Genomic DNA, 17,095 nt, shown 5'->3' with positions numbered 1-17,095 from the left:
GTTTCCTTTATTATGTGTGAAATAATACAGCATATGCCATACAGTGAGTTTTAATCACATCAAGTTTCATACATGCTATACAGTGGCTGTGTTTTAGTTTTGATTTTATTTCCTTACCTGCCCCTCTGGGTTAGTGGCACATTAAAGAACGGATTTGAAATTGCCATTTAAGGAGGCATATAATCCTACCTTAGATTTTCTTTTTTCTGTCTTGCTGCTTGTAGGTCTGTGTATCATGACATGATTTTTTCTAAAAAAAAATAATCCTCTAGAAAATTCTTGGCCTCAATTTCAAAGGTTACCTGAAAGAAAAAGATATTTCTTTCAAAATCCTGTATATCAGGGTCATTTGTATTAACCAGCCTTTTCTGTAAAGCTATAATCTTTTTATTCATGTTGGTTGTTTGCTTTGGTTAAGCTACAAAAAGAATTAAACCTTTTCCTTGGGTACATTTTTTGTCATTAAAGATCAAGCCTTAGAGGACAGTGGTAATTAAGCTCCTGATGACCAGTGTAGGAACTAAGTTTACTTACACTCTGCAACATAGCAGTGCAGAAAACGTTTCTCAACTGGAGATAATTTTACTGTCAATTTTCCCTTGATATTAAGAAGACTGTGTTCAGGAGAAGCTTGATAAATACTATTTCTTACTCTGTTGGCAAACCCAAGTGTGAAATGAGACTCAAGTGTCAAATGAGAGACGTGTGGCTTCTCCTACTGTTTGGCTAATGTGCAGAGAAATACCATGTGAACAGCCAGCCTGAGCTGCTGGAGTGGCACTAATTTATTGCTGTAAAATGGGACAATGAATGGCAGTACTCACTAAACCCCGGGGAAGGTGTGTGAGAAAATGAATGAGGGGTTGCTGTAACTGCTCTGACTGCTTTGAGAGGCTGAGTTCATCTGGAAAGGAGAAGTGGAAGTTATGTGTTACTTGGAGATGCCTACGCTGACAGTTGTGAGCTTTGCAGCTTTCCAGTCTGGAAACTATGTGGTCTCATTAGCACAGAACTGCTCCCAACCTGAAGTACAAAACTGAACAGCTTGTGCACTACTGTGCTAATATTGGGCTGTTTCATGCCATCAGTGCAGGCCAGGTAAAATGAGCCAACCTTATCCTTCCTTATAAATATATAAGCTGTCTTTTCCTTACTCAAGACAGGAAAAATAAACAAGGCAAACCAAAACCAAAAAATCTAAATCAAACAAAACCCCCCCCAAAAGAGCCAAACAAAAAAAGAAAAAAGTGTATATTTGTGTATGTTGTTTTGGTTTTTTTCTCCTGGCTTCTTAGAGAGTCCTGGTAGGCTATTGTTCTCCTGCTGTATCCCTATTTCAGGCAGTTAACCTGGTGTCTAAACACAGCTTGAAGACACTAGAGAGAACCAAGAACTTTTATCCAGAAGCATAAAGGCTGTAGGAAGTCCAAGCAAAATAAATAACTTGATTATCACAAGGGAACTTTTATTCAGGCTAAATTTCCTCCCCACTGTTTCAATTGCTTAGAAATTCCGAAATCAGTGTTGCAATTTTAGGCTTTTCTATATCTTCTTCTATCTGTCTACCAGAAATTGCAGTCCTCTCCAGAAAGAAACAGACCGTAAGTTTAACACATCCTAAAACAGTCAAGCATGTCCATGCGTGAACTTTGTGATGGAAAATTTTCTAAATTGATATGTATTATTATATGTACCCCAGAAGGAAAGTATGGGGGCATAATATGAACTGTTACAGGAATTCACTTGTTTGCTATTGTATTCACATGAAAAAAAACTTGAATGCTGAGGAGGAACATAACAAAACAAAACTAAACAAGGAGCGATATAAGCACTTCTGTTAATGAAAAGCATATGAAACTTTATCATATATGTTGTTTTTCATATGTTTCTCAGCCTTTCAGGATTATCCAGTCTTGGTTCTTTCTCATATTTTTGATATACTCTTTTTTCTACTTTATTACCCTTAATTTTTTTTCTTTTAGTTCAGAAAAGATGGAACTAGTTTCTTTTTTTTTTCCTAATAGAAAAAGTCTCTGATCTTTTTTCTCTGCTCCATCTGGACATAAACCCAGAAATTCATGTTTGGTTGTACAGATGATGGTATCTATATCTATTGGTCTGCTTCAGTCACATCTCCTTTCTTCTGACATAAATCTGATCCTATATTTGTACATTCCACATGTTGCCTTCCTACAGTATTAGCAGAGGGCTATGATGCCAGTGACCCTCAAATTGCTCAGATTTTATTCTCATTGGCATTTCTTATACCGTGCGAGAAAATTCATCATTAATAATTGAATTTTATATTTAAGTGTGCCTATATGTGTAGAGGAGGAATGTGAAGATTCATAGAAGGTGAATCAGTTATAAAATTGAAAACTCCCCGAAGAAGTTTTAAATAATCACAGATCAAAATCTATTTCAGCTCTGTGACCTTATCTTGAAAAATATACTAGCATTTTCTTTACCTATGTGCATTAGAGGTAGCAAAAAGACTGTACAGAGATCAAACAGAGTGAAGCATCACTCAATAAAAGTGAGTCTCAGAGGAATATTTGGGCTATAAGGTGCTCTTACAACCATTTCTAATTTCATTGAATTCCTTTATACAAACGTTCATTTCTTCAGTGACTGGAAAGGCGCAATATGAAGTTGCAGGCAGGGTTCTTTAAGAAAGGTGTGTGTGCGGAGTGGGATTGTGAGCAGGAGTGGGGTGTGCAAGCAGAGCACCCCTGCAAGTGTGCAAAGAGGCATGACCCCACTGAGTGTGTGTGCACAGCTCACTGCTGTGAGCACCAGTGCACTGCTGCAGTGTGGCGTGAAAGGCACAGTGGCAGCAGAGGAGTGTGCTAGGCCCCATTGTGATTGCTGCAGTGCTGCAGGGTGTGAGTGCAGGGCACTGCTGCAGCTTGTGAGTGTGCAAAGCACTGCTGCAGTGTGTGAGCATGCCGGGCACTGCTGCAGCATGTGAGTGTGCAAGGCACTGCTGCAGCATGTGAGCGTGCAAGGCACTGCTGCAGCATGTGAGTGTGCAAGGCACTGCTGCGGCATGTGAGCATGCAAGAATTGCTGCAGTGTGCGAGTGTGCGAGACACTGCTGCAGCATGTGAGTGTGCAAGGCACTGCTGCGGCATGTGAGCATGCAAGAATTGCTGCAGTGTGCGAGCGTGCGAGACACTGCTGCAGCGTGTGAGGGTGCAAGGCACTGCTGCGGCATGTGAGAATGCAAGAATTGCTGCAGTGTGCGAGCGTGCGAGACACTGCTGCAGCGTGTGAGGGTGCAAGGCACTGCTGCAGTGTGGGAGTGTGCAGGGTGCTGCTGCAGTTTGTGAGTGTGCAGGGCACCATTGGGGGTGTGCAGGGCACTGTTGTGAGTGTTGGATGTAATGGAGGGGCTGCAATGTCCAGGTCTCTGTGTAAGGACTGAGGGAAAAACAAGCGATGTGACTGTCATCATGGGAGGCTGCTCTTGGCCACCCAGCCAAGACAGTGGCACCAAAAATTTCTTGTTTAAGGATCCAAGGGGTGCCTCCAAATCAACTGCCCTTGACCTTAAGGGGGAATTAAGCTCGTGGGTGTTAATTGGGAACACCACACAGCTAGTAGAAACAGATCCAGCAGATTCCTAAAACAGCTGGTACAGGGCTCAGGGAGCTGACTCAGAGAGGTGACCTCTGTGATTTGTCACTTGTTCTTGTGGGTGAAGTGGTGAATGGTGACCATCTTGGCCACAGCAACTACGCAGCAATTAAATTTGAAATCTCAGTTGTCTTGTCTGCACCTGTCTTGCTCCCAAGATGGACTAGGCATAGGCTAGCATGGTTGGAAAACCATCATGTCTTATTAATGCGTCCATGGCAAAGCTGTTATCCCAAAATTTGCTCTTTCCCACGGTGTGCATGAAGCCAATCTCCCAGAAAGTGGAAGTATAATCCCCCACAGAGAGGAAATATTTGATTTATATTCAGTACTGCACAGAAAGGAGTGCTGGATGGCAAATCCACAAAGCCAACATCAGGACTATCAATGCTTTTCATTATTTACATATACTAACAAACCAATTATGTGGTTCTCTAAGCATTTAGTATTCTATTTTCTATTGTTTAAAAGATTCCCTCATATTTTATGCAAATTAGTCTGCTTGCTCAGTCTTCCTCTTCCCTAGAGTCAGTGGGTTTCTTGGATTGGTGAGCCAGGAGCCAGTGGCTATGAACAACCCCTGCCAGAAGTTCCTGTTATCCAGTCAGGGAGTTGAGTTTATGAATTTCTTTCTGCCATTGTCTTCCCTTTGGGACAACCCTTGGTGTCTCTCATTTTCCCACTGGGACAGCTCCTGGTATCTCATCTTCCCATTGGTACAGCTTTTGGGTACTCTATTTCCCATTGGGCCAGCTCTAGCTAGGGCAAATTTAAGCCATCATGAGTCCCAGTGTAAACTGCAGGAAAAAGTAGTTCCACAATCAAATAAATATTCTTGTGTCTGTTCGTTTAACCAAAATGAAAAATTTGGTTTATAATCTATCAAAAAATTGTCATTCAATTGAAGATGACATATTTTTCTCATTTAAAATATTTTCAGAATTTCAATCAGAAAATATTTCTATGGTATTCATAGAATCAGGATGCAAAAATGTATTTCAGTGTAATAATGTATTTTGTTTGCTTTATCTAATGAGATTTAATTTTGAATGTATTCTAGAATATACTATAAGTAGAGAAAAGGAAATGCTCTGATGTTTTGATTTTGTCTTTGAAATTCAATGCAGCTAAGCACATCAGTGTGCTTACCTGATCCACAAAGGTACCTGAGGAAGCTTTTTATCTGAGTCTTGTGGGATTTGGATTCCTAACTCAATTAAATCTTTTCTATTTCTTTAGATTTGCTTCAACCAAAACACTCATACTAAGCCTTTAAGTAAACTTCGGTGAAAGGTGTAAAGTTTTCTTCTCAAACTCAAATATTAGTTATTTAAATTTCCTTTGCCTAATGAGATTAAGGAAGTGAACTACTGTATTACTCTGGTGACCTCTTTCTCTTTGGTAAGCTGTCTCAAGTGTGGCAAACATGTGGCATGGGGATCTGGGAACAGAGGAAATGTCAAAGACAGGAGCAAAGATTTTCAAAATTCAGTAACTTTCATAAGCTTTAGGTTCTTGACTTAATATGGACCCAAAAAAAAAAAAGGAAGGAAAATGCCAGATGCTATGATGAGTTCTTCTAAAACAGACAAAAAGTGTACAAACATTTATAATTACTTTTTGTAATCCTGGATTGCAGATTTACTATAGTTAATATTTTCTCTTTAAAGTTCAGTTAATATTGTTGTTTCTTGCTAAGTCTTTCATGAAGTTCCTTTTCACTTAAACTACCACGCTCGTACTTAGTAACATCTTGCAGGAAAGAAGACTACATCATAAAAACAAATTAAAAATTATTTTCTGTTTACTAAGAAAATATGTCCTTTATTTAGGCATCTGATGATAAATTATCCCAGTGTTATATATTAATAGAAGGTTTTCTTGTGGTTTTGGGAAATGGGATTTTTTTTTTTTTTTTATTTTTGTACCCAAAGTCTGTTAGTTGTCCCAGAGTCTTTGGTAGCCATTAAATAATGGGGGGGGTTGTATAAAAGAGGATCTGCAAATTGACAATGACTACATTTCTTATATTTGGTTAATACATATTTCCTAATCATTATGGTAGTTGGCACTGTGTGGTGTGCTGGTAGTGAGGTTCAGAGTAATGTCGAGAATTTATTTTTCCTTTCAGTGATTCACATAGAAAATGTTAAATGGCTCTTGGGACTAAAAAGAAATGCAAAAGAGAAGGAAAATGTGTCCTTCCCAGAAGCTGGATTCTTGTCCACTTGTACACAAAGCAGAGTACCAGTATCTATTACCAGTGTGTATTTTTTGAAACTCGTTAAGATATGTAATGACCTAGCAGAACAGACTGTTACAAGGGCAGTAATTTTTAAAAGTAAAACCTGCTGAAGATACAGCCTCATGGAGGGGTAAGTTTGTGGGGAATTTTCCCCATCTTTAGTCATTATTTGCCCCTGTCTGCTGGCAGCACAATGCAGATCCTGATCTGACCTGTGCTGTGGAAATTCCCTCCGGTCTCCCAGAGCAATGCTGGTCACTCCCAGGCCACCAGGGTGCCCTGACAGCCGTAACCAAGTCACAGAGCCACTGCCCTTCCAGACCACTCTGCCCTGGGCCTCCTTCCCTCCTCCCAGACTCAGCCTTTTGGTCCATCTCTGCCCCACTGACCTGCCCCAAAACATCCATGGGAAGAAGACATTATTCTCTCTTCAAGTGTTTAAGTGTTTTTGGACTTTCTCAAAACTGCTGATGATTACTAAAGCCTTGCTTAGCAGATTCCTAATGGCACCATACATTTGTATTAACATATTGATATAAATATTGACATCATATCCCTGTTCAAGAACATTGAAATTGCTAGGTCAATTATTTTTGCATGCAAATACACACAGAGTAAATCAAATTGAAGCAGTGATATACACTAAAGATTATTTAAAAATTCTTCCCAGCTTTGAGAAAAATAAATTACTTTGTCATATTGAGTAAAGAAAAAAAAAAACTTCCTAGAACCGCTTTGTGCTCTCTAATGCTATACTACATTCTAGCTTCTATTTAATTGTAGTTCTAAACACAAATAGCTGTCTGACACATATATGGCTTTAAATAAATGCATATCTGCAGTTTCAGTCTAGCAGGACTACTTGTAGGCAAGAAACAGCCATCAAAACCACTGGGAGTTGTATGCAGTTAATATATTCTTTCACAAAGAATATTGATATTTTAAATCCTAGATCCCAATTTCCATATATTAAATTTCTTCCAGTATTTTAGGAGTTAAAGTAATGTAGAACAGAATAATAAACAGAAATATGTAATTTTTAAAAATATGTATATTCCTGGTAACATCATGGCCTATTTATACTTAATTATTATATGCTTAGGATTTTAATCTTTGAAATTTTAAAGTAACAATGATACTTTGATTCAAAGTCTGTTTGAAATAAAGCGTTTCTTTGGGTTTTAGTTCTTTCTGAAGCTCTCAGTCTAATTTTTTGCATTTCTGCACAGTATTAGTCACATAGTCATGATGCAGTTTAAAAAATTTCTACTAGATAAGTCACAGCAACTAGGTAATTGTACTCTCCTATGCACGTTGTCATTTGATTAATTTTATTCCTCTTGTGTTATGAACTAATCTGCTGATTTTTCTTATATTTACTGCAAGTGGACAGTTCTCACATATTTAGTTATCGCAGTTCAGCTGATATTCAGCAACTTTGTGGTATTAAGTGGTTGAGTTCTTCGTAGAAATAGTTTAGAGATATGCAGTGCAGCTGTTACTCAAGTGCTACTGAAATTCCAACATGAAAAAATCCTTGATCTTCCTCATAATCTCCAAAATGAAACTACTGGTGAACAGAATGTATTTGCAGAAGCAGTTTCAATAATTGAGAGATTATGGAAGAGATTAAATATTTTGCCATCTGCTATGCAACGGGATAACCCAGTATGGCCCAAAGATTCTCTTCTCTGGGAAATCTCCTTTCTAAAGGGAAAAAACCCTAGCCTTACTTGTGCTTGTTCAATTTTTAGAAATTGAATTTAGAATTTAGTTCAACCTCTCCCCAGTTCTTTTCAGGCTGAGTTACTATTTTGTTTCAGTCACTTAGTTTAGTCATTCCAGAGGGAGTTTTAAGACTAGCATGTACCAGACTTGACTTCTTCACATACTCATGTTGAAATTCTATATCTAAACATATGTATGTATATATATATATATATATATATATATATATATATATATATATATATATATAAGATTACATAAAAAGTTATACATTATATAGAAATTGTGTGATAGTGAGACTGGGTGGAAGTTGTCTTTAAAAATAAATCACAGTATGTCTGGGGAGCAGGGAGGAAAGAAATTTGAGCTCTTAAGGTTCAAAAAGGACTGCAGATAATCTTGTATAGCCACATAGGGAATATAAAGGATTTGGTGCTAACAAAACCAAAACTGTGGATTTGATCCCAAAATGGGCCATTTACTTAAGAGCTGAACTTGATGATCATTGTGGGTCCCTTCCATCTCAGACTATTCTGTGATTCTGTGAAAGAAACAGAGGATGTAGAACCAGCCTCAAATAAAGTTATATAGTAAATATAACCAAGAAGAACCAATTAATTTCATATGGGCACAGAAATTAATGCAGTTTAATATCAGGCTTTGGAAATTAATCTAAACAAACTTTCATATTTTGTGGCTGTTGATTAAATTATGCCTCCATCCCTATGCTGTAACTGTAGATGTATAGACAGTCCCTAAGCTGGAAATGAATAACTGAAAGAAGGTAGCAGGCAGAAGCACACAGAAGATTAGGGATCTGTGTACCAGGTCTGGGCAAGATGGAGTCTTGTTTATTCACAGCAGCCTTGATGATGCTGTGTTTTGGATTTGTGACTAAAAAAGTGTTGGTAACACACCAGTGTTTTGACTATTGCTGAGCAGCACTTGCACCACAAGACTTCTCTTTTTCCCATTCTATTCCCCAAGGGTGGGGGACAAGGGATTGAGAGGGGACACTGCTGGGACAACTCGCCCAAATTGGCCAAAGGGATATTCCACACCAAATAACATCATGAACAGAAATGAATTTGGGAGGTTTTGGCTATTGAGGTAGCCATTGTTCAGACACCAGCTGGGCATTTGTCTGCTTGTGGAAGATGATGAGGGAGTGCTTATGCATCACTTGTGGGTTTTTCTCTTCACTTTTTTAACTATTTTTATCTTCATCAATGAATTTTCTTTTGTTTTTTCCTATTCTTTCCCCTGTTCTGTTGCACATGTGGCTTAGTGATTGAGAAGCTGTGTGGGTGCTTATTGCTGACCTGGGGTCAATCCAGCAGAACCTGATCAATCCGTCCAGCCAGGATACCTTTAAAGTGTGTATTTGCAGAGCTTCCTAATTTATATGACATGGTAAAACAGAATAGGAGGATTTGAAAGATGCAAAAGGGACTGGATTAGCAACTGGGAAAAACTCTTGGTTTAGAGTAGGAACTTAGGAAGTGCAGCATTTGCTTCTGCATTGGTCTGTCTTGAATAGTATTTTTTTTAATAATTTCTGTGGTTTAATATTTTCTACAAAATACTTGTGGTAATTAAAGGAATAGTAATAATTCAGACAAAAATTCTATTTAATTTGGCTTTTCTTAGGTAGAAGAGAGAATGACAAAAAACTTCCCACCAGATTGACAGAAAGTTATTTTCATGCTTATTATGCCTCTAAGTAGACAAATATCTCGGCATATATGCCTTGTTTCTTGTTAGTGCAGCATTTTGAAGCCGAGAAACATTATTTTAAATTAATTTATGGCAAGATATAGATTTCTTTTTTCATTATTCCTCTTCCTACGGGCTAATGCATTTGCCAAAATTCCTCCACTAACATATCTACCCCTTTTACAACTTATTTGGGGTTGGGAAAAGTGCAATTTTTAGGAACTAACTTCTTTAATAGATGATGATATCCAAAATAATTTTTCTGTTTCCTTGAAATGTCATTCAACATCTTTTCCATTACTGGCACCCTCTCCTGACAGCCACTACACAGTTTTAGGTTGAGAACAAAATATGTGGTTTTAGCCTAAACCATAATTTTACATGCATTTCCAAGAGAATGAAAAATGCTTTTTCAAAATGTAAATGCTGTACCCAACAGAAGTACAGTATAGCAATATGCAAAGCTGCAATAGCACTCAGTGCAAAAAGAAATTTAATTGCATATAAAATACCTGATGTGGTAATTTGATAACATTAGTATTAATATTCTTTTTTTTTTCTCATTTTTCCAATTTCATATTGGTAGTACTTTGAAAAAAAAACAAAATCTAAGCAGTCTAAGAATAGAATTGACCATGTTCTCTCTCATCTCCATAATGTGTTGGTTTTAAGCTCCGCTTCTTCATTCCTGTCAGAGCTTATTTTTGTATCAAACAAAAGCATATGCAAACCAAAAATAGACAATCTTTGCATGTCTTCATAATGAGAACCCACACTAGAATACCATGTGTTATGTTGGATAGAGTTAATTGGCTCAGGCACTTTAATGAGTATGCTATAAACTGTAAAATCTTAATTCTTTTTTTTTCTTTTTAATGCTAGCTATTCTAAGCAAAAAGCAGAAAGTAACAAGGATGGTAAAGAGAGAACAGACAGTGATTTTGATGGTAAAATATTGTTGTGGAAATGGTTTTAAAGAAAGTAATCCTGACTCTTGTGCATCACTCAATGACCTTTTGAAATGCTGTTTAATGAGCAGCCAATTAAGGAAAGCCTGTTTTCTTGACCTTGCTATTTGCCACCCTACCCAAAAATCTTATGGCACGTATACAACACCCTTTGTTTGATTTCTCTCCCCATCATATTTATTCTCCCTACATATTGCCATCTTATTTCTGCATCCTTTAGTGCTCTCCTTGACAATTTCCCAGCTTTAGGAACAAGACCTGGTGCTTTCTTCTTTACTCGCCCACTTTTCAGAATTTTTTGTGATATATGATATCACTTCTTTGTCAGGTTTGCAAATGCCTTATTAAACAAATCCTGAAGTAGCTGACAAATAAATAAAAGACAGAGTGACATTGTATAATCCTCTGTATATAAAATTCAGAACAGAATTACAAACACAGGTGAGCAGGAAAAAGTAAATCTGTTGCTAATTTTTATTTTATTAAATATCATTACGTGAAAAACAATTAGGGTAATTTGCTATTTCTTTTACAAATGTTTTAGGAGAACTGTTTTTAACTGTCAGACCTATTTTCTTAGATGTCTGCAAATCAGATTTTAACCAATGTATTGAACAAGACCTTTACTAACCCTGAAACCTATATATTGAATTGAAGCTTTTGAATGAGATCAGGCTGTAGCAGCAGACCCAGGAGTTATTAACTTTCTATTTTTGTCCTTTCCAGCTCTGAATTTTACCTTGAAAATGATACATATGATACCAAAAATTAAGAGGAAGGCCTTCTTAGTAATGTTAAATATTCAGTGTGTTGGGTCCTATCCAGCAGATACAGCCTGCAAGACACTTTTGTATTGAGCAGAACGATCTCATTATTAGGAGAGTGATGCAGTGTGGTTTATTTCATACCCTGAAATCACTCAAGAAAATAACTGAGTAGATTATATTTATCCTGGACTCTGTATTGTGCTATTATATGTAGCAATAGCAGGCAGCATATTAAAATAGAGATTAGGGACTACAACCATTCTTTTGAAGGCAGTTCTGAAATTTCAAAGCTCTTGAATTATTCAAGTATTTTTCAATTTATAAAAGATGATTGACTGCCTGATGATGCGACGATATAAATAAAAACATTGAAAAGTATGGAGTGTATTTTTTCCTCATAGTTGTTTTGAACCACCATAATTGAAGGTGTTGATTTTGTGCCAGTAGAAGCCATAATTAAGAGAGGAAACATTAGATAATTTATTTGGTCAATGCCCTACTTTTGCACAAAGAAAAAAAAAATCCAATCAAGGTAGAAATGGACACAGTTACAATATGAAACTGAAAAGAAATATTCAATCTATTTAATATTAAAAAATCTGAATGAATATTAAACCTTTGTTGTTTTCTGACCCTATTTACAAAGCCAGTAACACACATTTAACATGTAACATTTTTAAGGTAGCAATTGCAATATAAACATCAAAATAATTTTCTGAATATATGTTTGGGTCCTTTAAAATGTATCTTTATGTTATTCAAGAAAACTAGAAATTGGGCTTTCAATTAGTTCTTGATACATCCAAGTTTTTCTGGTCTGAAAAATGCTCATGTGCTCTACACACCACATGCAGAGTGTACATAGAAAGTGCTGGTTATGGTGCATGCATGCTATCATCATCTGAGTGTTCACAGTATTATTTTTAAGGACATGACTGTCTGTTTTTCTTTTCATTATGTGGTTTTTAAGCTTCTGTATATGTTCCTCACTTAATGTGGAATAGAGAGCATTTTATGCAGAGATCGACAGTTATCTCCTGAAATATCAGCTATCAAAAAATGACACAGTGTGTCTTATGATGGGAATGATGATTTTGTATTCTATCTGACAAAACTGAATTAGCACCTTCACATAGATTAGCACATTGGCTAGTGTGCTCACTAGTGTGAGGATTTTCCTGGAAGATTTTTAAGGTATTAAGCCTTCCAGCTGTAATAATGTTAATACAGTTCTAAGTGACTTGAATGTCAGTTTTGGCAGTTTAACTGGTATAATATTTCTGAAAGCAGGAAGAGAAACACTCTCAAGCTCACTTCATTCAAAGACCACTTTGGGAAGAGGACATATGTTTCCTTAAGGTTATCACTGAGGGTAACTGTAATAAAGTACAGAATTACAGAATGATTGAGGTTGGAAGACACCTCTGTAGGTCATACAGTCCACCTAGAAATGGTTTTTCAGCACCATGTCTCTGGCTTCTAAATATCTCCAAGAATGGAGAGCTCACAACCTGCTTCTAAATATCTCCAAGAATGGAGAGCTCACAACCTGCTGTGTGAATTTTCAGTAACCCTTACAGAAAAAAAAAAGTGTTTCCTGGTGTTCAGAAAGATCCTGCTGTGTTTCAATATGTGCCCATTGCCTTTTGTCCTATTACTGGGCAGCAGTGGAAAGAGCCTGGCTCTTTGCACCTTCCCTTCAGGTATTTGTATTCATTACTAAGACCCCCCCTAAGCCTTCTCCAGGCTGAACAGTCTCAGCTCTCAGCCTGTGCCCATAGCAAAGATGCTCCAGTCCCTTAATCAGCTTTGTGGGCCTTTGTTGGACACTGCAGTCTGTACATATCACTTGTATTCAGGAACCCAGAGCTGGACACAGCACTCCAGGTGCTCATTAGTTCTGAATCCAAAATATAGCACTTGTAACAGCTGCTGAAAAGAAATTAACTCTCTCCCAGCTGAATCCAGGAGAAGTAGATATTCTCTTAAGATACCTGGTATGACATTTTGATGTGGTTTGTGCCAAAAAATGAATATTTCAGTGAATACATAGATAAATCAGATTATCCTTAGCAGGCATTTCTAGAATCATAGAATATGCAGAGTTAGAAGGCACCCATCAGATCATGGATTCCATCTCCTGGCCCTGCACAGGACATCCCAAGAGTAACACCATGTGCCTGAGAGCATTGTCCAAAAACTTCTTGAACTCTGTCAGGCTTGGTGCTGTGACCACTTCCCTGGGGAGCCTGTTCCAGTACCCAACTACTGGCTGAAAAGCAGTTTCTCAGTTTTTAGTGTTTTTTACCTAAACCTCCACTGACACAGCTTCATGTCATTTCCTCAAGTCCTGTCACGAGTCATGAGAGTAAAGAAATTGGGTCCTGCCTTTCTGTTTCCCCTCATGAGGATGTTGAAGACTTCAATGAGGTCTCCCCTTGGTCTTCTCTTCTCCAGGCTAAGCAAGACAAGTGACCTCATACAGCTTCTGCTCCAGTCCCACCACCATCCCCATGGCCCTCCTTTGGATGTTCTCTAACAACTTCATTGCTTTTTTATATTGTGTCACCTAAAACTGCCCCCAGCACTGGAGGTGAGGCTGCCCCAGGGCAGAGCAGAGCAGGACAATCCCCTCCCCTGCCCAGCTGGCCATGCTGGGCCTGATGCCCCCAGGACAGGGATGTCCCTCCTGGCTGCCAGGGCCCTGCTGGCTCACATCCAACTTTCCATCAAGCAGGACCTCCAGGTCCCTTATGAAATATATCATGCTGAAAAATAGTCAGTAGCATCTACCCTGCATAGTTAATCCTTCATCCAATACAAAGAGCTTGAGTTGGTGTTATTCAGCAATATATTCTCATGGATTCTGCATGTTAAAGGAATTGGGAACCATTAGAACAGAATATCCTGAGAGAGAAGGCATAACTTACAAACTAATAATGTAAACCATTGTGTACTAGCTAAATTAAGCAGTGGAAAGCAAGATTACAATCTGATGATAAAGTATGATGAAGAAGTTATTACCTGGTAACTTATATAATGAAATTAACACTGCTTAGAGCTGGCTGTTAATTAATTTTTGGCATTGGGATTTAGAAACAGAGAGAAATAAAATCAGGTGAGAGAGAATGCTCTTTCAGAGAGGTAAAAATGAAATGATAAAAGGTGTAATTGAATCCTGGAATACATGAAAGTTAGTTTCTTTGGTCCTAAGGGGAAGCTAATAGTGTAGCTTTGTTTCCATTCACTTCAATTTATGCATGAGTACAACTAAGTCTTATTAGGGCCTTGTAACAACACTTACTAGTTTTTAGGAATTGTTATGTAGGAAAATTGGAACAGGGACATATTATTTTCCCTTCCTGGTCATAAAAGTAAATGCAGGAGGAGACAGTCCAAAGATATATAAAATATCTCTATGTATAAATTCTGTTCACAATACAAATTCACTCTAAATTTTCACTCACTCTAATTCATTCACTTTTGCTCCATCTTTCTACGTTGGATCAACTTGGGTTATTGCTTACACAGGCAAGTGTGAAAATGTCTGAGTCTTTCTTATTTTGCAATATATGAGTACTGTGGCATTACCCAAATAAAGGACTCAAAAAATCACTATCTAGTATATTTTTCTCCCAAGTAACAGATCAAAATATTGTCTAAGTTTAAAGTGCAAATACTGCTTTACCTTGCACAGTAGCTGGAATTCTCTGTTTAAATTAGTACAATTCTAGGATGAAAATAGAGCTTTTCAAAAGTCAATTTTTTAAGATGGCTATCTATCTGAGCTTTTTTAAAGTTAATAAAGTGTCAAATTCAAAGACAAAATATTTATGTGAGACATAGATACAAATTTTAAGAAGAAATAAATTGTCCTTTGGATGTGCTGATTGCTTTCTACTGGCTGGATTGGGGCCTAGTTAACTAGCTGAGACTGGAAACTGAGTTTTTTCGTGTATGAACCACATGGTGAATTTTCATGGTTGAAATTGCTTAAAAAATATAAACTTTTGTTAAGGAAGGAATTATAGAAAATAGCTCTTTTACTTTTGTTGTTTTGGTATTCTTAACTAAATATACAGGGGACGAGGGTGTGAGTTTGGTGGTTTTTTGGCCTTGGGGTTTAGTTATGTTACTGGGGTTCAGCATGTCAAATAAATTTAATTTTGCTTTCTGACGAGCAGTTACTGTGGGACAGTATTGGTAAGGGCTAATGTTATTCAACAGGAAAAAAAAAACGTTAATAACCATAATTTGTAATGTAGTTCTGGAAAGTCAGGAATTCCAACTAAGATCTGTTTAACATATTCTTTAATAATCCATTTATATTATTGATAGTAATTTTCCTGGAAGTTACTTTTTGTGCATCTGTTCTTATTGTAAATACAATTTCTTCTCCTCCTTCAAATCTATCCCAAACATTCACACTTTTTGGTTCAGACCACAGCTCCTTGTCCTAGTATCTTCTGATACTTTCACTTACATGGTAACATTGAAGATATTTGATTGATGCAATTTAGATGGTGACATCCTGTGAACCACATGCCCTCTGTGTTACACTAATTCTACTTCAGCACTTTTAACTGGACTTGCTGGAGTTCCACAAAAGACAAAAGAGCAATTGCTCAGTTACTGTTCAGAGGTTATCAACATTTAGCAATGTATGTCCTAATAGCTCTGTCTACTCTAGACCAGTACAAGACATAATCATGAAAATGCATTTATTTTTTCAGGGATAAAAAACATACTGCTAGTCCCTCAATGGACTTTTTTTTCAAATACAATACTTTCCCACAATAAAGACTGCTGTGTGAATAGTGCTTTCCAAAGCCATTGACAGTCTCTTGTCATTTTCTCTTCTCTTGTAGCTGATGGATGCACTGACTGGTCTGTGGATTACAAGAAATATCAAGTTCTAGTGGGAGAACCTGTTCGTATAAAGTGTGCACTCTTTTATGGATATATTAGAGCTAATTACTCCTTAGCCCAAAGTGCTGGACTTAGTTTGATGTGGTACAAAAGCTCTGGACCTGGAGATTTTGAGGAACCTATAGCTTTTGATGGAACCAGAATGAGCAAAGAAGAAGACTCCATTTGGTTCAGACCAACAGTGGTACAAGACAGCGGGCTCTATGCATGTGTTATAAGGTACTATATTTTTAATATACTGCATTTTAATTGACCAAACATGAAACAAGGCTCTTAATAGTGAGACTTTTGTGCCAAAGAAAATTTTTCTGACTGTGATCTTTTTTCTTCTGCTCCTGGCATTCCCTTCCCTGAAGGTTTTTAAACTCTGATTAGAAATTGCTATTAAATATCTTGAACATATTGAATTTGCTTTTGTACAAATTTAGTCATTTATAACAAAATCTAAAATTTATAAGGTGGTTGAGACTGGATGAGTAAGTCATCTGTTCCTTTCTCTGATTCTGGTTTCACTCTTGGAATCACTATCCTGGAGTAAAAATAATTTATTTTTTTTACATTCAGATTTAATTTTATGTGGATGTCATTAAGTGATTTAACTGAATTAACTTTTCTTCTGTAAAAAAAATTGCTATTTGATGTAAAGTAGTTGCATCAAGGAAAACAGAAGGTGAAATTTCAGCATTTTCACATACATCCTTTAGAATTACATCAGGCTTAACCTGATAATAGAGGCTCTGTACAAGATGTCTTCCAAAAAAATTTAACCTTCTGATTCATCAAGTTTTATCGCCAGAAACTGGACTGGTTTCTGCTTCTGCTTTCTGCAACAGGTTTCAGATTCATTTTGCATCTTTAATATGTTTTACACAGAGATATTTTTCCAGCCCCCTACAGTATTCTTCTCTATCTGGATAACTATAAACCTGGTATTGCTATAAATACACAATAGAAAGAGTCAAAAGCAAAGTGTAGAGCAACTGAGTGGCTAAAAGGAATGCACGATGCAGCTAGTACAGTGATGCAAGGATTTTATCAGCAACTAGAAAGGTTTACTGTCTGCTACTTTTTTTTTAACTGAGTTTTTTTTAGGTTGATTTTGA

General features: G+C 37.1%; 1 protein-coding gene across 3 annotated transcripts in view; it reads left to right on the top strand.

The window, feature by feature from the left end:
* Positions 1 to 17,095, top strand: part of IL1RAPL1 (interleukin 1 receptor accessory protein like 1) — a 680,356-nt gene that overhangs the window by 350,036 nt on the left and 313,225 nt on the right. For all 3 annotated transcript variants that reach the window (XM_068179827.1, XM_068179828.1, XM_068179829.1), the window contains exon 3: positions 15,932 to 16,211. In XM_068179827.1, the coding sequence (XP_068035928.1) occupies positions 15,932 to 16,211 (280 nt within the window). The remainder of the gene's footprint in view (positions 1 to 15,931; positions 16,212 to 17,095) is intronic.

The sequence above is a fragment of the Anomalospiza imberbis genome, chromosome 2 (genome assembly GCF_031753505.1).
Source record: "Anomalospiza imberbis isolate Cuckoo-Finch-1a 21T00152 chromosome 2, ASM3175350v1, whole genome shotgun sequence".
Lineage (NCBI taxonomy): Eukaryota > Metazoa > Chordata > Aves > Passeriformes > Viduidae > Anomalospiza > Anomalospiza imberbis.
The sequence above is the reverse complement of the archived record's forward strand: the minus strand, read 5'-3'. Positions and strand labels throughout refer to the sequence as shown.